The 22,705-nt window shown below is 36.4% G+C and overlaps 3 protein-coding genes across 3 annotated transcripts; 2 read left to right on the top strand and 1 right to left on the bottom strand.

Annotated features, from left to right (window-relative positions):
• The first annotated feature begins 2,123 nt into the window (after positions 1-2,123).
• hps1 (HPS1 biogenesis of lysosomal organelles complex 3 subunit 1) lies at positions 2,124-12,223 on the top strand. The gene is made up of 18 exons (XM_060872454.1): positions 2,124-2,288; positions 2,545-2,661; positions 2,972-3,106; positions 3,354-3,496; positions 3,657-3,765; positions 4,050-4,210; positions 4,660-4,762; positions 5,161-5,230; positions 6,048-6,103; positions 6,217-6,384; positions 7,484-7,663; positions 7,842-7,918; positions 8,512-8,643; positions 8,718-8,783; positions 9,568-9,712; positions 9,871-9,984; positions 10,151-10,233; positions 11,207-12,223. Exons 2-18 carry the CDS (start codon positions 2,545-2,547, stop codon positions 11,367-11,369), a joined length of 2,022 nt encoding a protein of 673 aa, XP_060728437.1. The 5' UTR covers positions 2,124-2,288; the 3' UTR covers positions 11,370-12,223.
• Positions 12,224-12,587: 364 nt separating this feature from the next.
• st3gal7 (ST3 beta-galactoside alpha-2,3-sialyltransferase 7) lies at positions 12,588-17,677 on the bottom strand. Its single transcript, XM_060872455.1, has 7 exons — positions 17,548-17,677; positions 17,282-17,463; positions 17,004-17,124; positions 16,332-16,657; positions 13,829-14,015; positions 13,576-13,716; positions 12,588-13,363 (listed from the first exon to the last, which is right to left on the bottom strand). The coding sequence occupies exons 2-7, from the start codon at positions 17,410-17,412 to the stop codon at positions 13,127-13,129; spliced, it is 1,143 nt and encodes a 380-aa protein (XP_060728438.1). The 5' UTR covers positions 17,413-17,463; positions 17,548-17,677; the 3' UTR covers positions 12,588-13,126.
• Positions 17,678-18,513: 836 nt separating this feature from the next.
• On the top strand, positions 18,514-21,922 carry ankrd2 (ankyrin repeat domain 2 (stretch responsive muscle)). The gene is made up of 8 exons (XM_060871501.1): positions 18,514-18,676; positions 19,218-19,325; positions 19,887-19,991; positions 20,223-20,321; positions 20,416-20,514; positions 20,726-20,824; positions 20,929-21,027; positions 21,506-21,922. The coding sequence occupies exons 1-8, from the start codon at positions 18,608-18,610 to the stop codon at positions 21,587-21,589; spliced, it is 762 nt and encodes a 253-aa protein (XP_060727484.1). The 5' UTR covers positions 18,514-18,607; the 3' UTR covers positions 21,590-21,922.
• Positions 21,923-22,705: the final 783 nt, after the last annotated feature.

Raw genomic sequence — 22,705 nt, 5'->3', positions numbered from 1 at the left:
TATCAGTCAACTATGTCACTGTATTTTTGTATTCTCTGTATATACTGTTTTTTTTATTGCGCTAGGAGAATAATGATCGCAGGCTGCAGACTTACAGAGATCTGTGACCTGCCTTTTTATAGACTTTTTTTAGGATTATTTACTTATTCTTTGCTTGACATTTATTGCTGAAAATTCTATATTTTGCTAAACAGAATTCATTTCAAGTCGAAAACAGAAAGTGATTTGGCTAAAGATTGATAAATGGCTCTATGTGTTGCAGTATGGCTTTGAAAATTAAACCACTGACAGATTAGAGCTAACTTAATCTACAAATTCATGCTTTATGATGATTAAATTGATCTGCGCTTGTGGTTTCGGTGGATCAATAAAAATCTGTCAGTAGACTTTCAGCTACTTTTAGATTAAAATTGACCAAATATTTTTACACTCACTGACCACAAATGCTCCCCAAACCTAACTGACGATTCAAAATGCAACAACTGCACCAGTATAAAGAGAAACAGCCCTGCAAGATACACTACAGCTTCACTGAGACGTCTTAGGTTTCTCGATTATAAACACAATCCTAAATTTCTGATTACCCTTTTTCATCATGTTTTCTTTTCATAGTGTGCCTGCATGTAAAACACAATCATTTGAATGAAAAAACAAAGAAGTGTGGAGACATTAGTCTAATCCGGACACTTTAAATTAACAGTGTTTATTTTCCAGCCTGGTAAATGAAAGGTGCACATTTCACTATCCGGTGTCTCACAGTTGACTCATGATGGATTTTCTTTTGATTATGGGTGTAATCATAAAGTAAACTAGAACATACAGAAACAGACTAGTTTTTATTATACAGATTTTCACTTTGCATAAGTAAATAGTTATAGAATGTTACTTATTCCAACATCTTATATGTAGTCCATTTTACTTCAAGTGTACTGTATACAATTTTAGAATATGTTGACTATATATTTGGGTACAAATGGGTACTGAAATTATTTTGAGCGCCATGAGTTAGTATGTTACAATAGCGTGTAATTGTGAATGAAAGTAAAGGTAATACTGTATGTGATCTAAATTTCCAGAAATGCTGGCCTAAAATACCAAACATGTCATATGTTCAGTCAGTCTTAAAGAAAGAGTAAGACATGCTTATTTATATATAATATAAACCATGAGGAATTTAGACAATTTTCTTTGTGAAATGTGTAGGGAATTTTTGTTTTCTTAATGTAAAGAAAGCATAAAATGTGGAATTCAAAAACTTTCTCAATGAATGCACGTGCGTGTGTGTGTATGTGCGTGTGTGCGTGCGTGTGTGCGTGCGTGCGTGTATGTGTGTGTGTGTGTGCGCGCGCATGCGTGCGTGCGTGCGTCAGTGTGTGTGTGTGAACACAAGTGTGAGCGCGCGGCGCGGCGCTGTGGTTGTACAGGGTGTGTGTCATGCGCTTCTAAGCTGTGCCACATGATTTCCAGGCCTGGTGATCTCCTGATATTATTCCTACCGTAACAATGTCCTCTCTCTGTTCACTAATGAGAGTCTTGTGATGTAGTGATGTGCAGCTGGTCAACAACTTTGCTCTTTAATCCGACTCTTTTTTACTCTTTTTTTGTCTGATGTCAGCAATGTCGTTGTTCTGATATATTGTCCTGCTTATTGAGATTCCTTACAAGAATCTGCCAGTTAACTTTTTACACACGAAAATTTATGTAAAAAAAAAAAAAATAAATAAATAAATAATAAGTAAAAAAAATCCTTGCAGCTTGTTAACATGAATAGTGATTGGTCAACTGTGTCTATATGAGGCATGATACGGAGGATGTAGTTATTTTTTTATATACATATTATATACTAATATTATTTATGTAACTTTTTTTTTTAAATAAAACAGAAAGATGGGACATTTTCAGTCAGTTATTGGCTATTGAAGTTATTGGTCAAATATCATAAAATGTCCAGTTTACAGAAAAAGTTCTGTACTGAGCTGTTCTTAAGCCCAATGATTCGGTTCATAGCGGTGACTCTAATGATCCGAATCACTAAGCAGAGTCTGAACTCTCATCACTGTTGTGGTTCTTCACTACGCGCGGAGATTTTGTAGCGTGCAGCAACGTCACGTGACCCAACAACGTTACTTTACGGAAGTGAACTGACTTCTGTAGCGTCGTGTTGTGTGTCTACTAACGTTTTTCAAGCTCTTACTTTGACTTGCTTTTTGGATTTCAGTTTTAAATTCGTCTTTGTGTCTCAGCGAAGGAATTATGTGGAGTGTCGGCTGCTCTGATAGACAGTAGGCGTGAGTGTGTTTGTTGTTGTTGTTATTATTGTTGTTATTGTTAGCTAATGTCACCAGCTAGAGATAACTGTGAGTTTATTTCAAATGATTAACCTTTCGGAAAATTCTTTCTTTACCCCTAAAACGAACAAATACTGTCTTCGCTGGTCTTCAGAGTAATATAAATAGGAAAAAAAACGACTTATTTCCTCCCAGCAGGCTTCATTACACGATGCCCTGGTTGACTAACTGATAAACCAACTGTATTTCCGTTCAGATGAAGTGCCTTCTGGTTGCTACAGAAAGTGCTGAGGTCCTTTTCTACTGGACTGATCAAGCGTTTGAGCAGAACATTAAGAAGCAATATGGAACCTCTCATGATGACAGCAGACGTGTAAGAACTTTTATTTTTAAATAAAATCATATTGTACAGTAGATTGTGTAGTACAAATTCGTGCCCTATCATGTAGCCAAGTACATTTACAAGTCTATTTTCACCTCAGACTTGCTCATTGGGCATACATACAAACACATTTGAATATATCTAATATTAATTTTGAATTTTTTTATATTCTATTAATCTTTATATTATTCTTTATGATAACCTTTGGTTCTATGTTTATGTTCTGTAAAGCTGCTTTGAGACAACGTCAATTGTAAAAAGCGTTATACAAATACATTTCAATTGAATTGAATTTTTTCAGCCTCCCGCCTTTGCAGATAGTATCAACACACTGTTTGCCCCAATCATCATCTCATGTAGTACTATGTTTGATCGTCTGGGGGACGGCTACACCTCTTTTAGCACAGAAAATGGTCACATCTATGCACTCCATCAGGTAAGCTGCTCTAAATCTCACAGCACTAATCTACTGCAGAATGTAGTCATCTGGCTTTAGATTAATAAGCAATGTTCCAGAGCATTGGTCTAATTCGCCAGCAGTGTTTTGCCAATATTGTTTGAGTCTCTGATATATATCGATCTGCAGTTCATTTTAAATATAAATGGTATAAGTGTAATTTGTCATAAAGTGTAAAATAGCACATTAAGTTTCTATATACATAGAATGTTTGCTGTTTTCACAGTTTGAAGAATGTTTGTATATTGCTGTGAATGGGGACGGTGAGGAGACTGATGAGGATCTAAAAAGAAAGATCTTTGTACTGAAGAAATTTACAGAGATCCTGTTTGGCATGGTGACCCTCAGCAGCTCCCTCTACAGAAAAGAGTAATAACTTCATTCATGTTGCTAGATGTTCTTTACTATTTCAAACCAGTTTGAAATGGCACCGCAACATTTTTTCACAACTTGTGGTACTTGGCATTAATTACCACATTATTATCATTTTGATTTTTTTTTTTTTCTTTTTCATTTTACTTATATTCAGATTGCGGCCGCCAGACACAGAGCAGAGAAACCGTGTATGGAAAAAGCTGCAGAGACTCCTTGAAACATACAGCCGCTTACGAGAGCAGGACCAAAGTTTTCTAGTTGAGGTAAGTTTTATAATGTATACTATCCCCTCCAAAAGTATTGGATTAACGTCAGTTCTTTTGTACACTGAAGAAATTTCTGTTTGAGGTCATAAGATGAATAGTCTATATTATATTATGTTAACACAATGGTATAATAATATATATTATTCTGAATATTTTCTATATAACTCTTTATACTTTAAATATATATTATTCTAATGTATTTTAGAATGTCTGTCTGTGTTATCAAATTGCAATTACAGAGAACAGTTTTAATGTTTATGCATAAACTTTGCTTTTATTAGGCGGTTGAGAGGTTAATCCACCCCACACTGTGTGAGCAGTGCATTGAGTTTTTGGAGCGGCGACTGATGCAGCAAATAAACAGCAGTGCAGAGAGAGCAGGAGAGGAGGTGCTGCATGCCTTCATACTTGTGCACACCAAGTTGTTAGCTTTCTATTCAAGGTATTGCATGTGCTTACTCAAACAAGAAAAATGTAACAGTTATGTAGAAATTTGTTTTGTTTAAGGCTAATAAAATGTCGTAAACTTTTAAAAATGGCTTGTTCTTGTAAATCTGTAACAAGACAATTTTTAGTTTTAAAAAAGGGGGAATTTAATTTCCCATGTGCCTAGTTCATATAGATATTATAAATATATATACAAATATATACTATAAAAATATATAAATATATAAAAATATATACTATATTTGTTCATATAGATATTATAAAATAAATCGTACATTTGTATTGCATACATGAATGAGGAACACAATGTAGGGAACAGACCAGAAGGATTAAGAAATGGTTTGTCCATTCTGTGATTAACTCAGAGGTCAACTTGTGAAACCCCACACAGAAATGAGTCTTCACATGGTTTGTAATGTGTTTTTTTTTTTTTTTTTTGTGCAGTCGTAATGCCAGCACTCTTAGTTCTTCCGACCTGCTAGCAATGATCACTATTGTGCAAGATCTTTATCCCAGCAACATTGAGCCTGACGAAACTCTGTCTGAGGTGCGTTATCTACTATTCATAGTCATCCGTAGTATATTATCTTACTATGTATATATGTATATAATATGTACACTGTTTCTATTATTTATTTTGTACCCTATCCATTGCACGTTTTTATAAGAACCACACACTAGCCATTTATAGTTAGATGTTATGTTGGGGAACATTCTAAAAATCTATTTTTATTCCATTCAGCATCACAGTAGTCTTTGTAAATTAGATGTAATTATAGTAACAATGTCTATTAAGAAAAATAGGATTTGTCTCCCAGCTGACATTACTGTCATTCACACTGTTATAGAAAATGAAACATTTTGACCGAGTAGAACTGAAACTTCAGTCCTGCTGTGGTATAAAATAGATTAATGAATATTGTTTGTGCCTGGTGGTGTGTTTAGGAGGTGGACAGCACATCAGCACCTGAAATTTTCTATACTCCAGAGCCTTCTCCCATTGAGCGAGACTCAGGTGAGCCACATTTTACTCTTTCAAACACACATCGCTTTTAAAATCTGAAGGAGTTTACCTTTTATATAATCAAGAAAGCCAAAAATGAGGGGTTAGGGATAGGATAGTTTCCATGACATTGAGGCAAAAGGTGCTTCTACAAAGTATAAGTTTGGATGGGTGTTCAGACTTTTTTTTTTAATATTCCCAATAATTAGATATTTCTTTTTTCCCCTCTGGATTTCTGTTTGTTGGAATGTTGGTTTATATATCGTCGCTGAGGGCGGAATCCTCGTATCTCCAAAACCGTTATTTTTCAGGAAATTAAAAAAACGGCGTACCTTATCTGCAATGCACAGGGTTTAGTCCGCGTTGCAGTGGATTGTCTTGCGCTAAATTCCTGTCATCAGATGAGCACCAGAACTAGCGGGGGGTCAAGATTTTTTTTCTTTGAGCCCAGTGTTTTGAAGACATTTACCTCAGAAGACGTGTTGATTCGTTGCGACTCTTCTTGAGGAGAAATATGCCGCGAAGCTCTCCCGCGGAGTGAGGAAGAGGTGGACAGTTGAAGTGTCCAATGGAGTTATGAGATTTGCGCTCAAGCTATTTTCAAGACTTTAGATTGGTTAATAACTTGTAAAAATAACAGACACACGTGGGGACTGACCAATAGCATCGATATGTGAAAAAATATGAAATGGACAAAATTTGGACATACGAGGTTTCCGCCCGACAGCGACGATATGTAACAAGGCAGACATTTATGTCGTAGTTAATTCTGTCTTTATAATTTTTTTATATCCACTGTATGCTGAATCTTTTGAATCCACCCACACAGGTCACCTGAGTAATGACGGTGCTCCTGTCTTCCAGTTTGTGGATCCTGATATTCAGGTAAGTAATCTCCATCAATCTGGCATCACTTTTTCTCATACACAGTAGATATCTTTATCTGCATTTATATTTCTGCATCAATAATATTTCTCACAGTGCCGATGTAATTTTAGATGGCTGAAGACAGTCTACAGACTCTTCAGCTCCCATTGCCAGACCCCATGACTCCAACCAGAGTATTCCTGGAAGCAACATATAAAGAGGGATTCTTTCCCATGATGCCCCACTCCATGTATTGTTTACCTCTGTGGCCTGGAATTACACTAGTGCTGCTGACCAAGGTGACATGTTTGATTTGTGTTCTGAAAACTATTATGTTTAACTGTGACTTTTTTTGAACAAATGAAATACTGCATATGACATATAATATATGGCCAAAAGTAAGTGGACACCTAGCCATCACACTCATATGTGTTTCTTTCCCAAACTGCTGCTACAAATGTGGAAGCACACAGTTGTAAAGGATGTCTTTGTATTCAATTACAATTTCCCTTTACTGGAACCTGGCCCAAAACCAAGCATGACAGTGTTTTTGTGCACAAAGCGAGCTCCATGAAGACATAGTTTGTCAAAGTTTTGTGTTGTGGCGCTCAGGTGGCCTGCACAGAGCTTTGACCTCAACCCCATTGAAGGCATTTAGGATGAGTTTAACACTGACTGCATTCCAGGATTTCTCATCTGATATCAGTTTCTAACCTCACTAATGCTGTTGTGGCTAAATAGACAAATCCCCACAGCTTCACTCTAAATCTAGCAGAAATCCTTCCCAGAAGAGTGGAGGGTATTATAAAGGGGGAGCTAAATCTGGAATGGGATATTCTCACCAGGCAAATGTAAGACTGATGAAAAGATGTCCACATGCTTTCGCCATATAGATTATATAACATATAAAACCCTATAGAATTATTTAAACATTTTTTTTAAGGATCACTTGTTGTATATCCAGTTTTCTTTAATGTAATCAGTGTGAACACTGGTCATATTCTAATCCAAATTGTTACTGTAGTGAAGCACAGTTTGAAGAGCAAAGAAGTTGAAATAGTTCAGTGAAGCAGGATCATTTTGGTTTCATATAGTAGTTGCTAGTATAATATGACAGAGAGCCACTAGGTGGCACTACTGCCTGAATGCTATATTACATTAACACTTCAGTGTTTTCCTGATTTAACAAATCTTGAGAAATATTGCATGACAGCTGTATACACTGAAAAATCTGGTTCCAGTATAACAATTGCTTTCCAATGTGCAATGGAACTTGTTTTGTTTGGATCTGTAGGATATCTTTCAACACAGAGACTTTAAATGTTCAGTTTATTTTTAATGTTTGGATTTTCTGAGGATTTGATCAGAGACTGTGGCTGTTTCTGTTTGCTTCCCTAGATTCCTAACAGCCAGGTGGCCATGTCTGTTTACGTGTTACTGGAGGCTTTTGCTAAGCTCGAAAAGAGGCTGGGTGAAGGTTTAGAAGGGACAGCGGCCTTGCGTGGTCAACCCCCAATCCAGGAACTCCGTAACAGGGTGGACAAGTTCATCAGAATGCTGACCAGCATGGACATCCTGGTTAGGATTTAGTGAAATATATTTTCAATAAGAAGATTTTCAATATTTAATACTATATATTAAATATATAGTAAATTCATTATATATTAAGTGCATTAGAATTTAATCTGTGTAAGGTTTATAATTGCTTTTTAGTGTGTAACTTTCATTCATTTGGTTTCACTATTCGTATGTTTAGACCACTCAACTTCAAAACACCTGGGCAGAGTTCAAGAACAAGGCTTTCACCCGGGCTGGACACGGCATCACAAAAGCGTAAGAGACTGTTTTTGTAAATCTTAAGCAGGGGTTTCAGTTGGTGGGTGACAGTTCACATCAGTCACATCTAGACAATCTATCTATATATTAGTGGACTGAACAGAGTATTTGAAAAAGTTGGCATAATGACGCTAGTTTTCTAACATGAACATTATACACTCATGTATTTTTGTCAATGATATAGGCAGCTCATCAGACCAAAGACTACTAATAAGCTTAAGACATTGGTTTATTTACACTCTTTGGCTTACTGTAGCAAACATCATATGGTTTATTAAAAAAAGAAAAAAGTATTATCCTACATCAAATTCGAAACAGTCGTCTCATCTTTTCTTTATTCGCTTCATTTTCATAGCTATGATCTAACATTAATTAATATTAACATTAATTTTAATCGATAACTGTTGTTGTCATTCAGTCATGTTAATTTCTTTTTTTGAAATAAATTTTTTTTTTTAGCTGAAACACTTCTAGACTGTAGGATTATCCATATGAGCCACTATATTGTTGGAATTTTGGCATGCCTGAATTCTCTCCCCTTGAATAGTGCACGATTTAATCCCAGTGTTTTATGGCTTATGTTTGTGCAGGTTGTTGCCTACATGTCGTAACATTAGGACTCAGCTGTGTGGTGTGTACCAGCAGTGTTTCGCAGCTGTGTGTATGGGTGCTAATCAGCGTCTGGCCACTACACTTCAAGCACGGGCCCTGAACATGATGCAGTATGTTTGATGAGTATGTTTAAAAATTGGATAATTTCATACAGAGCTTCAGCATGCATCCCTCTCTGTTTCAGAGAAAAACTGATGGACTGGAAGGACTTTCTGTTGGTGAAGAGTAAGAGAAATATAACCATGGTGTCATATCCTTGCTTTCAGTGGCACTGTGTGGTCCTTTACTCTAATACAGTGTAGTATTACAGTACATCACAGTGTATTTGTTAAGCTGAGGTCTACGGTTAGGTTTTCTGTGCAGTCGGTACTTAGATATTTCCACATTTGTGGGTGTAAAGGTAAATCTTTACAGATTCAATCAGATAAATAAATTCACTGAAATGGGAAGTGGGTGTGGGATACATGCTTCTACCTGAGGCTATTTTCAGCTTACAATAACTTCAGTCTAGGTGAAGTTTGATCTTGTAGTGCAATAGACTTGACATGTCTTGTGAGGCAATAGAATGCAGTGGGGTGGGACTGTGGTATGTTTGGTCAGGTTAAAATCACCCTGAATTATGCCTTGCTAAATGATTACTGTTGCTTGTCACACATCTGATTAAAAATAAACTGAGCAGAAATTCCACTGACATACAATAGAGTTCTGTTGTTTTCTCTATGCCTTTTTAGAAATGTTGCCATCTCTGCTATCAGATGTGGTGAGAAAATAGATATATAATGATGTCAATGTTAATTTTGGATATATTACTGGATATTCTCAATATTCTGGGTATATTACTAACACCATTTGTAATATTCAATAATTATACAAATGAGTTCCCTTAAACCTATATTCCGTCAGCTTGTTATTAATTCCAGTGTGCTTATATTGAACAGAGTTGGATACGTGATTAAACGAGTAAATGCAGACTGCTTAGAAAATAAGTATGCATTTCTTGTATTTGGGTGTATTTACTTTAACCATGTTCTCACTTACCTGGAGGAATTCCCGGGTCTAGTGCATTTTATTTACGTGGATCGCACTGCAGGACAAATGATTGCGCCATCGCTCAGTGTGACCGAGGGCTCTGCTTCAGAGCTGGGAAAAGGCCCCATAGCACACTTTATTAAAAACAAGGTTTGTATGAAACATACCATCGCACCGCACACTTGTTCTGTTGTGTAATTTGTATATATAAAGCACGTATGGGGCTGTGTTTATTCTGAACTCTTACCCTTTGCCGTGTCCTGTACATTAACCACTGTCATAACATTACACTGTTTGTTTTCTGACAGCTTTGGAGTCTTGTTGCAACAACAAGGCATTGTTTGCAGAAAGGCTATACCACTGTGACTCTACGAGATGGAGACTTCTACTTCTGCTACTTCTTGTGGTTTGAGAATGAAACGGTATGTGTAAAAATCATTGTTATTTTTAAGCCTCAGGGTTTGTCTGAGGTACAGCAGAGGTGAAACGGTGTGCAAACACATCTAAACTTTAATGAGTGCATCCAAATACAAGAAACTAAGATATCTTTGTTCAAATGAAGTTCGTTTGTGTCTTGATTCTTGGCAGGGTTACAAGCTAGAGGTGGTAGATATTCCTAACCTACCTGATGACTCCGCTCCCATAGGAATGCTTGCTTGGGATTATTACAGGTAACATATTTAGCAAATATCAGTCTAGGAGTGAAATGAAAAATTTCTTATAGAATATATACAACAGGTTATATATACATTACAGCACAGTGAATTGAATAATATTTTTGCATATCCCTGCTTAGGAGGTTGGGTTCGGGCTGAGTTGCAAAGTCAACCATGACACGGAGTCCCTATATAACTTACGTTGCCACTCTAAAGCTGACTATTGACCAGTATTCCTCTTATGCCTGAGCGATTTGTCAAGAATTATCTCTTCATCTTAATTCATTAATGAACGACAAACCTTACTTTTACTAGCCAACACATAATATAAATGCCTGTTATGTTACCAAAAAAGGCAAAAGCAAAGAAAATCATACTGACTGCTACCAACTAGTGACTGTCAAGACTCAATAAATGTCCCCTTTTGGAACATTTCACCACATAGTCAATATGTTTTTCTTTGTTAAATGACATGTTTTTTTATGTGTGTACTAGTCAAGTCCCTTCAAATAGGCTATGAGAATATTAATTATGAACCAACAAGTTGCCTTACAGCCTTTACAGAAAATTAAACACCTTCTGATTCTGACTGATTGGTTAATTCAACAGCAATGTGCTGTATAAGGAATTTATCACAAAAGTCAATTGCTAGCACTATAAATAACTAGCAAATAAAGAAATAGTTTAAATCAATATTAGTAAAATTATTTTTTCTAAAAACAGTTAACATATATATGCATATATATGTTTAAATCAATATTAGTAAAATTATTTTTTCTAAAAACAGTTAACATATATATGCATATATATGTTAACTGTTTTTAGAAAAAATAATTTTACTAATATTGATTTAAACTATTTCTTTATTTGCTAGTTATTTATAGTGCTAGCAATTGACTTTTGTGATAAATTTCTTATACAGCACATTGCTGTTGAATTGCAGGCTTTTGGCATGCAATATGACTTTAGCAGCTCTTTTGTCCTACAGGAAGCTGCTGCGCTTCTACAGTAAGAGTCACCAGAATGAGCTGGTGAAGTGCTATGAGCTGCTGACCATGCACCTCGGTGTTGTCCCCACAGAGTACATCCTTCAGCACTGCAGCCAGCTGGCCCGCAAGTTGTGGGAGCCATCGCGCATTCCACTCTTATGAACACCTCAGAGTGCTTCCTGTGTGCTGCATATGAGAGCTTATTGAGGCCATCTTTATTCCACAGCTGCTGAAATGCTTTGCAATGAGTCACTGCGCATACACCCATGCAATAATCTCATTCTGCTGTGTTCATCCCCGATTGAGGATTCTTGTTCCTGCCCAGCTCAGACAATAATGACAAATTTATCAGGAAAAATGTGTCTTGTTGATTGGTCAAGATCAAGCCTCTTTCCAGATGTTGCACTGATGCTTTCTAAACACAAAATGTAGAATCATATGCTAAGGATTTGCTCATTCTGCTAATGTTGGGACAATAGTTAACCCACTGCATTTTTCACCATTTCTGTCTTTTAGGATAGTATTGTGTGACTAAACACAATGTTTAATATTATTGAATTTTTATCGAAAAACCATCTCATAATAACATCTGCTATTATACTGTAGAATAACTTCTAATACGCTTTAAATTATTTGGTCATACAAATCTGTTCATCTGGTTTCTGGTTAAAACTCTTGACCACATATACTGTATACATCTAATTCTAATTCCAGGATTGTAACGGAAAATCCCAGACTTAATTTTAGATTTATACATGTACTAGCAGTAACATTGAGGTATGTTGTTTTAAAAAATAAGGAAATGACTATATTGCCTTGAATACTTAATTATAACCTGCTATATAAATATTTTCTTCTTTTCTAATAACTCATAATATTGTCATGGAAATTCATATTTGAAAGCAGTGCATATTTATTAAAAATAAATTGAACTGTATGTAACTATGTATTTTTACATATTTTTCACAGTATGGTTTAAAGAATCAGTGTTTATTTAAATAAATTGATTTAGGTAATGTGGTATTGCAGTATGTGTATATTATGAGTCTTTTGTCATTTTCTGAACCAAACTTGTGCCAAAAGGAGCAGCTAACAAATGTCATAAACTGTCTCTACGTAGTAGTTTGGAATTTTGTCAATTTATAAAAATCCACTTCAGGCAAATAAAAAAAAAAAATAGTATGACTTTATGTAGTATGGATGTCCTTACATATGAATAAAATATGTGGCATCTCTATGCTAGCTTCAGGGGTAAGCTGTAATATAAGAACAATTCTGTATCTCTTATCCATGTAAAAGCTGCTTGCTGGGGTAAGTGTTCGTGAACGACTGCAATAGAGGATCATCGTAATGTCTTGTTAATTTTTTACTTGATTTTTTTTGGACATTGTACCTGGAGTGCTTTGGTTGCTTTCACCTTTTTGCTGAAATGACTAAATCTCACACAATCTTTAGTTACAAAAGATCTGAAGCAACTATGTTCAATTCAGTTCAAGTTCAACGTACAAACACTGAGCCACTTACTTATTCTAAATGTTTCTAATTTTAATTGTGAAGTAAAAGTGGTTTCATAGACCATACCAAAGTTTTTTTAATGCAAATTTTCTTTGCATTCATGCGCAGATGTTGATAAAAGTGAATCACACATAAGTCACCTAATATGCTTAGGCTAATCAAATGTAGTAACACCAACAAAACAAAAACAAACAAATAAAATTGTCAAGTAATGGAGCTCAGCCACTGTTTCAGTGTATAACATTTGCATTCCATGGAGCTTTCATATGACTAACGTGATTTTCTAACACGATCAACACTAACACCATTTTCATGAATAACAAATTTCTTGTGTACGTGCTTCTTTGAACAGTTTATTAATAAATACATTTCTATTCATTTTGATATATGAGGTCTACTGTTAATTACACTGCACCTGTGACATCATACACGACTCCAGACTCAACAAGGTCATGCAGTAAACTACGTTCTGAGCTCACATCATGCACTACTTGTGCCATCATTTGGTTCATGCGCACAGTCCCGTAGTAATGGAGCATTGATCCAGGATGTTTGAAGTCATAGCCAAAACCTGCCAGGCTAACTTCATCACACAGCTGTAATGCTAACACCACACCAGTGAAGCCTAATGTAGGCACCGTCTACAACAGAACACGAAGCACACATGAGTGTACACCTGCTTCTCTAGCTTAAAAGTAAACACACATATTATAATAATACAAGAAATATCAATATATCCAGACAGACATACTGTATGTCCAACCAATTTACAGATATGAATAAGACAGAAAACTATTATATATTTCTGATGGGAAATATTGTTAAATATTTATAAGCAAATATCTAAGCATACCTTGCGTTCATGTTTTCCATAGGTTTGCAGCACATGCCATGTCCGGCTGAGTATTTCAGGATTTAAGATGCGGAAGTTTCTTGGCTGAAGTGGAATATCATTTACAACTTCTCTCCAGAACCACAGTTTAGACCACCAGCTCTGGAGAAAGGGATCAATTTTCATTTAATTTTGTTTTTTTTTTCTATTTCTTTCAATTACATTTTGATATATTGTAAGACAGACTGGAAGAATAAGAACCCATGATGCTCACCAAAGGTTTTTTCGTTACAATAGAGGTCAACCACTCTAAATCCAGTTTCTTGAATACAACTAAAGCTACTATAGCTGTATTCTGATATTCTTGTGCCAAGAAAGATGCTGCTTCAGGATATATCAGTCGAATTGTGGTTCTTGAGCCTGCGTCTTCCTCAAATCCAAACACTGGTGCATCGTTCATTCTGAAAGTGTTAAAATCTAACTTCTAGCATCATTCTTATCATATATATATATATATATATATATATATATATATATATATATATATATATAAATATATATATATATAAATATATATATATATATATATATATATATATATATATATATATATATATATATATACATCAGAGTGCTATATCAGAGTGATATATATATATATATATATATATATATATATATATATACATATATATATACAGTGAGGAAAATAAGTATTTGCACACCCTGCTATTTTGCAAGTTCTCCCACTTAGAAATCATGGAGGGGTCTGAAATTGTCATCGTAGGTGCATGTCCACTGTGAGAGACATAATCTAAAAAAAAAAATCCAGAAATCACAATGTATGATTTTTTAACTATTTATTTGTATGATACGGGGGGCACGGTGGCTTAGTGGTTAGCACGTTCGCCTCACACCTCCAGGGTCGGGGTTCGATTCCCGCCTCCACCTTGTGTGTGTGGAGTTTGCATGTTCTCCCCGTGCCTCGGGGGTTTCCTCCGGGTACTCCGGTTTCCTCCCCCGGTCCAAAGACATGCATGGTAGGTTGATTGGCATCTCTGGAAAATTGTCCCTAGTGTGTGATTGCGTGAGTGAATGAGAGTGTGTGTGCCCTGTGATGGGTTGGCACTCCGTCCAGGGTGTATCCTGCCTTGATGCCCGATGACGCCTGAGATAGGCACAGGCTCCCCGTGACCCGAGGTAGTTCGGATAAGCGGTAGAAGATGAATGATGAATGAATGATTTGTATGATACAGCTGCAAATAAGTATTTGAACACCTGAGAAAATCAATGTTAATATTTGGTACAGTAGCCTTTGTTTGCAATTACAGAGGTCAAACGTTTTCTGTAGTTTTTCACCAGGTAGTTTTTGCACACACTGCAGGAGGGATTTTGGCCCACTCCTCCACATAGATCAGTCAGATTTCTGACCTGTCGCTGAGAAACACGGAGTTTGAGCTCCCTCCAAAGATTCTCTATTGGGTTTAGGTCTGGAGACTGGCTAGGCCATGCCAGAACCTTCTTACAGAGCCACTCCTTGGTTATCCTGGCTGTGTGCTTCAGGTCATTGTCATGTTGGAAGATGCAGCCTCGACCCATCTTCAATGCTCTAACTGAGGGAAGGAGGTTTTCCCCAAAATCTCGCAATACATGGCCCTGGTCATCCTCTCCTTAATACAGTGCAGTTGCCCTGTCCCATGTGCAAAAAAACACCCCCAAAGCATGATGCTACCACCCCCATGCTTCACAGTAGGGATGGTGTTCTTGGGATGGTACTCATCATTCTTTTTCCTCCAAACACGTTTAGTGGAATTATGACCAAAAAGTTCTATTTTGGTCTCATCTGACCACATGACTTTCTCCCATGACTCCTCTGGATCATCCAAATGGTCATTGGCAAACTTAAGACAGGCCTGGACATGTGCTGGTTTAAGCAGGGGAACCTTCCGTGCCATGCATGATTTCAAACCATGACGTCTTAGTGTATTACCAACAGTAACCTTGGAAACGGTGGTCCCAGCTCTTTTCAGGTCATTGACCAGCTCCTCCTGTGTAGTTCTGGGCTGATTTCTCACCTTTCTTAGGATCATTGAGACCCCACGAGGTGAGATCTTGCATGGAGCCCCAGTCCGAGGGAGATTGACAGTCATGTTTAGCTTTTTCCATTTTCTAATGATTGCTCCAACAGTGGACCTTTTTTCACCAAGCTGCTTGGCAATTTCCCCGTAGCCCTTTCCAGCCTTGTGGAGATGTACAATTTTGTCTCTAGTGTCTTTGGACAGCTCTTTGGTCTTGGCCATGTTAGTAGTGGATAAGTGGATTCTTACTGATTGTATGGGGTGGACAGGTGTCTTTATGCAGCTAACGACCTCAAACAGGTGCATCTAATTTAGGATAATAAATGGAGCGGAGGTGGACATTTTAAAGGCAGACTAACAGGTCTTTGAGGGTCAGAATTCTAGCTGATAGACAGGTGTTCAAATACTTATTTGCATCTGTATCATACAAATAAATAGTTAAAAAATCATATATTGTGATTTCTGGATTTTTTTTTTTAGATTATGTCTCTCACAGTGGACATGCACCTACGATGACAATTTCAGACCCCTCCATGATTTCTAAGTGGGAGAACTTGAAAAATAGCAGGGTGTTCAAATACTTATTTTCCTCACTGTATATATATATATATATATATATATATATATATATATATATATATATATATATAATATATATATATTAGGTATACACAATATATAGACAGTATATAAACTAACCTTATAATGACATCATATTTATCAATATGGACTCCAAGATGTTTGCCATGTAAGATTCCTCCACTCCCAACCACCATACATCTCCTGCAACGGTCGGGAACAGAGGGCAGTCCAGAGAGAGGCAGGACTGTAAGTGCTTGTGCCAACGTACCCTCACTACCTAGAAGACCAAGTGGAGGTGTCTGTTCCCAGTGTCCAGTCCCATTCTGGAGGAATGCAGGAATCTGAAGCAGGCTGTGGAGATTCAGCACTTTCTGCAGCTTTGCCTTAGCCAGGCCGCTTATACACGGCCGAGACAGCAGAGCTGCCGAGTCATTCAGTATCGCCTAGAGGAAGATTACATTTACAACGGTCAAGGTGATGATGGATTACCATTCCATCACCGGTCACCATGCACACATAAACTTTCACATAATCATTCACAAGTAGAGTAAATGGATCTACGGCAATTACCCCATGGCATGTTTTTTTTTTGAGAAGTGGGAGGAATCCAGAGAACCTGGAGGAAACCCAAACAGATAAAGGGAGAGCATACCAAACTCGTCATAGTCTGATAAAGAATTCACTTTGAGCTTGAATCCCTGGCACTGTGAGGCAGCAACACTACTGCACAATCTTTCCATTTCTGAACCCATATTATAGGCAAGACAATGCGAAATTAAATGTATATACCATATATTCTTCTGTGGAGCTTTCAGTCCAGGTCAGTTGTTTAGTAGGCAAATAAGCAGGGACAAGGATTGCTGAATAACAGCTCAGGAGCAGAACAACACTCAGGCCAAGGTTTTTCCACCTTCACAGAGAAAGAATTGACATTGCTATATTCCATTAACGAATATACTCTTATATATACAGTATATAAAAATAAAAAATAAAAGAATTCAAAAGATGCTTCCTCTAATTCATGCAAATCACTAGATTTTCTTGTTTTCTATTTTGTCTGAACTCACTGTGCAAGGAAGAATTCTCTGGACTCCCTTCTGTTTCTAATGCCTGGGTTTTCTGTGCTGTTTTCTTCACCCAGCAGTGGAGCACCAGTCTCCTCATACTCCTTCATGCTCATGTGCTTTAAAGTCACCATTAAGCCACCATGGGGTCCCGAGCGTCTATTAACACTTCCTGAGCATTCTTCCTGTAATTAGTATAACACAAGCCTCCACTGTAAAATCAGAAAGTCAATAACAACAGCAATTTCCAAAAATGGTTGCACACTTACTTTGTTTTTCAGATGTGATTCTTGGCCTAAAAGAGCAGTCAGTTTTGAGTAAAATAGAGATCAGTGGCAGCTTTTACAAAACAGCAGTTTTGTGAGTGTTTATCTTGGACTGATCTTCACTGCCACGGTTAATGATTCACCTGCCACTGAGGACCCTTCTATACAAAAAACAGTACTATCCAAAAGACAACTTTTCTCGTCTATATCTAATATGTACCATTTCCATATGTTAAAATATGCGTATTATATAAACACATTTTTTGTATCCTTTAAGCAGATGTTTAACATCTGTCAAGGATTCTCATTCACAGCTTAAATCAATTTGAATTAAAAACACAGTTTCTGCAATCTTTTTATTGTCACATTTGAACACGTATCCCCTAGTAAAGTTAACTAAAAGCACAGTGATGAGTGATCCCTGACTTTTCTCATCTAGTTAAACCATTTACCTCTGAGCTTACATTGTAAGAGGAATGACAGATTGTGTGGTGAGGTACTGGATTAATAAACAACCACTCTTATTACTTTTCATATATGCAAACATCCTTCTGCATTTTATAAGCATGAGAGAAACAATGGCCCTGAATGCTTGGTAAGTGATGCGTCATTATGTGTAATGACAGTAGTAAGTACTTATAAGCTATCACTTGACACCAGTGAAATAATTCTAAATAACATAATCCCCAAAACAGCTTGTTTATTGAGCAGATCCATAATATAAAAAAAAACAAAAACATTTGAGTGGAAGAACACAGTGCAAGCAAGTTGATGGTCCTGGTCTATGATGTGTCATGTGTCAGTGTGGAGTCCAGCTCCTGACCACACCTGTCACACAAAGCAGTAGGCTTTGCATGCCTGCTATGGGGTATAAGAGCTCCCATACTGCCTTCCATTCTCTAAAGGCCTTTCTCACTGAGCACATTCAATAGAGTGGTTATTTATAGGTGTCAGTTACTCCTCATATTCTAATTCATAATTCAGTATCATCAATCTAAAGGCAATTTTACTTGTTTCTAACTGGAATAATATTGTTATATCTATATTGATTAATTTGAACAGGATGGATAAGGATATCCTGTGGGCCACGACGATAGTGGACCAAAAAGCTGAGCTGAACCAACAAGAGCAGGTATACAATATTGTACTTTATTTATGGGATATTATACAGATATTAAATTTACACATTCACAACTAATAAGTTATATAGAATTATTACAATTCATATGTTGTACATCAAATTTTCTATGCAGATAGAAATTATTATAAATAAAGCAAAATTAGCATTATTACCAAAATATTACATTAAGTCTTGCTAGCAGATTCACTTCATCTGTGGGATTGCTCATGAAAATTGTCGATATAACTTTGATATAGCACTTTATAACACTGCACTTTTTATTTTACAGATAAGTTGATACACTGAATGTATTAAACAAACAAACACACAAAAAAACCCACACATTTAAATATTCCAGAAGAACTTGTTTATATTCAAATGTTTATGAGGTCCTATATACAATATTTAATTTTTTAATCCTTCTTTTCTATTTCAATGACCAAATTAGCAATTAATTCCTTACAGAAACATAAAATTTTATTAAAAGCTACACGCAACTGAATTTATCTTGCTTTTGCCTCATTTGAACCTGTACGAACCTCATTGTTTTCAGAAACATAGGACACGTGCACGGAAGCTGGGAATTTTGATTGTGGATGAAAGTAAAGCTCAAAAACAGATGAGTGATGAAACACTCAATCAGAGTATTGCAAATATTCAGGTAAGCAATTTTAAGATTTGCTTTGCCTATCCGTTTAAAGAAATTGAAAAGAAAAAAAGAAAAAGTTTTCTAGTTTTGGAAGGGAGGGAAAAAACTATACTTTCAAATTGTGATTTATCATATCAGTAGAACGAGATCATTGTGGAGTTGTTAGTAATGTAGGTTCAGAACTCTCAAATGGTCAGATTTAGTCACTCCGCAGTATAACCACTATAGTCCAAAGCCAGCACCTTGGTATATCATGGTTTTATAAGCTTCAAGCTTGGCATTGGTCATACGTCCTACATTACAGCAACACTTTATGTATATCGACAACATAGTTGTATTTCAGTGATATGAGCAGTGACATCATCAGGTGAACGAGCGGGTGATCTTATCTTCCGTATAAGATAGTGGATCTGGGTAGTGCTAAGAATAATACTTAGTTCTGTTTGAGGAAAAAGACAAATAATAAAGCATCAAAATCCAGTAACCTAAGCAATATTTATGTAATAAGGTATTACAAACATGTTTATTTGAGTTATTACATAGTTTCATTTATCATTGCTTTGTATCATATAGTGTCCTGTGGATTGTGAAAACTTCTTAAAGGCAGCCATAAATGGAAACGTCAAAGTTGTTGATAAGTTTTTAGAAGTCGGAGGAGACCCAAACACAGCTGATGAGGTATTTCTGAAGAATGTTACATTTACATTTCAATAAATGTTTTTTTATCTACTGAAAAAAAAAAAACAATTCTAATGATGATGATGATGATGATGATGATGATGATGATGATGATTATATCATTTTATATTATATATTTATATTATTAATATTATTGATACTACTACTACTACTACTACTACTACTACTACTAATAATAATAATAATAATAATAATAATAATAATGTTTAGTTCAGAAAATCAGCACTTCACATGGCTGCCTTTGAGGGTCATGTTAAGATTGTGGAGAGATTACTGGATAAGGGAGCAAACATTGACTTCCGTGACCGGGTGAGAAAGCAGATAGATAGCAGTCAGCATTCACTTGAGTTTTCTTTTATTTATGGCACAGTAATGAATTCTATATTTTTGGTTATTTACTCAGTTGGCTTGTACGGCTGTGCACTGGGCCTGCCGGGGTGGACGTGTAGCTGCTCTTAAACTCCTGCAGTGCAGAGGCGCTGACTTAAACGTCAAAGACAAAGTAAAAAAACTTTAAAGTATTGAGATTCATTGTATGACCAAAAATGTCTAGACAAACGTCCATCATGCCCATGCGTGACTTCACTCAAAAAGCACTTATGGGTGTGATGGTCAGGTGCAAACCTTTGGACATATTGCGTATTAATGAATTATTGTGAATGCTTAATGAAAGTATTCGTTATACATCAGTGCATGGTTTCTGATGCCCACAGCTTTTGAGCACTCCTTTACATGTGGCTACCAGAACAGGCCATTGGGAAGTCGTGGAGCATCTTATATCCAGTGGTGTCCAGATTAATGCCAAAGACTGGGTATGAACTACAAGCTTTCAAGCAAATAGAACATATTAATAAATGTAATAATTGTGTGAAACTCATATAGTCCATATCATTACCATGACTCAATTTGTTTTAAGGAGGGTGACACTGCATTGCATGATGCTGTCCGACTGAACCGATACAAAATAGCCAAGGTGCTAATACTGGCTGGAGCAGACATGACGATTAAGAATGCTGTAAGTATTGCAGAGCTCTGAAAGTGCAGGGAATCGAATGTGTTTTGTCTTATATTCATAGGAAAAAGGTCAAATAATTTTTAGATACACTATATGGCCAAAGGTTTGTGGACATCAGAATATCAACTCCATGTGTGGTTTATTCACCAAAAACTGCTGCCACCTAATTTGGAAACATTTAGTTGTCTTCTCTAGTTTAGAAGATGCCCCTGTGCACAAAGTGAGATCCATGAAGACATGAAGTATTAAGAATTGGGTGTTGGAAGAATTTGAGTAGCCTGCACAGAGCCCACCAACATGTAGGATGAACTGGAACGTGACTAGAACATGGACTTTCCTGCCCAACCTCAGTACCTATCATCACTAAAGCCTTCCCAGAAGAATGGAGGCTATTTTAACAGCAAACTGGTGACTTGAATATGATGTCCAATACTTTTGGCCATACAGTGTATAATAGAGTGGAAATCCATGTTTTCAGGAGGGTGTTACAGCGAGGGAGCAGGTGAAGATGTGGCAGTGTGACACTAAGGAGATGCTGGAGAAACTGGACCAGATGAAATAGTATTTCATTTCATAAAGCACAGTTGAGGGCTCACATGAAAAGATTTATGCTCCCTTTCACTGGATTAGAATTATTGATTGAATTTTATCTGTACAATACACATGGGGTTTGTATAGAAATTTTTGCATTGCTGTGTATTTTAGCTTAGCGTCATTTTAGCTTAATTTAAATGATCAATTTGTTTCGTTTCCAACCTACAGCCATATAATACAGATATGAATACAACAGATTAGATTTAGATTGATATAAATCACCTCTATTACAGCAGCTTACTGAGTATTTGTTTGAATAAACTATCTCAGGATTTTTATGTTTTCATTTAACTGAATTTGTTTTAATTATCCAAAAAAAAAAATTCAATATATTCTTTCAAGCATTTTAGCAAAGCCACATTATTGAGTTGAACTTGCCATGGTAAAACAGTAACCAACACTATTAACTTATGTGCAGTTCATCTTCTGTTGACATTGTGATTGAAATGATGTTATGTATGCAGAGACATATTTACCCACATTAATGTTAACTGCATTAAAGCACAAATGCGCTGCTATGTTCTAGGGACAATGAAGAAAGCAGGGTTAGGATTTCTGTTTTGTCCCTGACTTAACAGTAGGCTTTGTGATGAGGCATTAGTGCATAGTTTCCGGTTACTATCAGCGGGTTACCCTTTTGTACAACTGAAATGGATATACTGTACCCTTGCCAGTCACATGGATCAGCAATATCATGCTTTGTAATAATGTAATTAAAACTTAAATAAAGAAACCTGTTGCTCCATCATCTTTAAACCCTTAACATGTTGAGTTAAGGAAATCAATGTGAGATTTTTTTGTAAACCTTACATACATATTAACACATACACCCACACACTGTAGAGGCTTCATGAGACTGGAAATTTCTGTGTTTGGCTCTGCTTACATCTGACCTCTACGTATCTGGCACTTTGTCCATGGTGAGAGATTGATTTCTACCACCATTTGTTCAAGCACTGATGTTTTAAGCAGACCAGGAATTGCCTTCATTTTCATTTCGCATATCCACGTGTTTTTAAAAGATTAACAATGACTTTGATTGTTATGCATATTCTTTTGTGTTTTAAATAATTGTTGGAGAAGC

The sequence above is a fragment of the Tachysurus vachellii genome, chromosome 6 (genome assembly GCF_030014155.1).
Source record: "Tachysurus vachellii isolate PV-2020 chromosome 6, HZAU_Pvac_v1, whole genome shotgun sequence".
Classification (NCBI taxonomy): Eukaryota; Metazoa; Chordata; class Actinopteri; order Siluriformes; family Bagridae; genus Tachysurus; species Tachysurus vachellii.
This window is presented reverse-complemented; position numbering and strand designations above follow the sequence as displayed.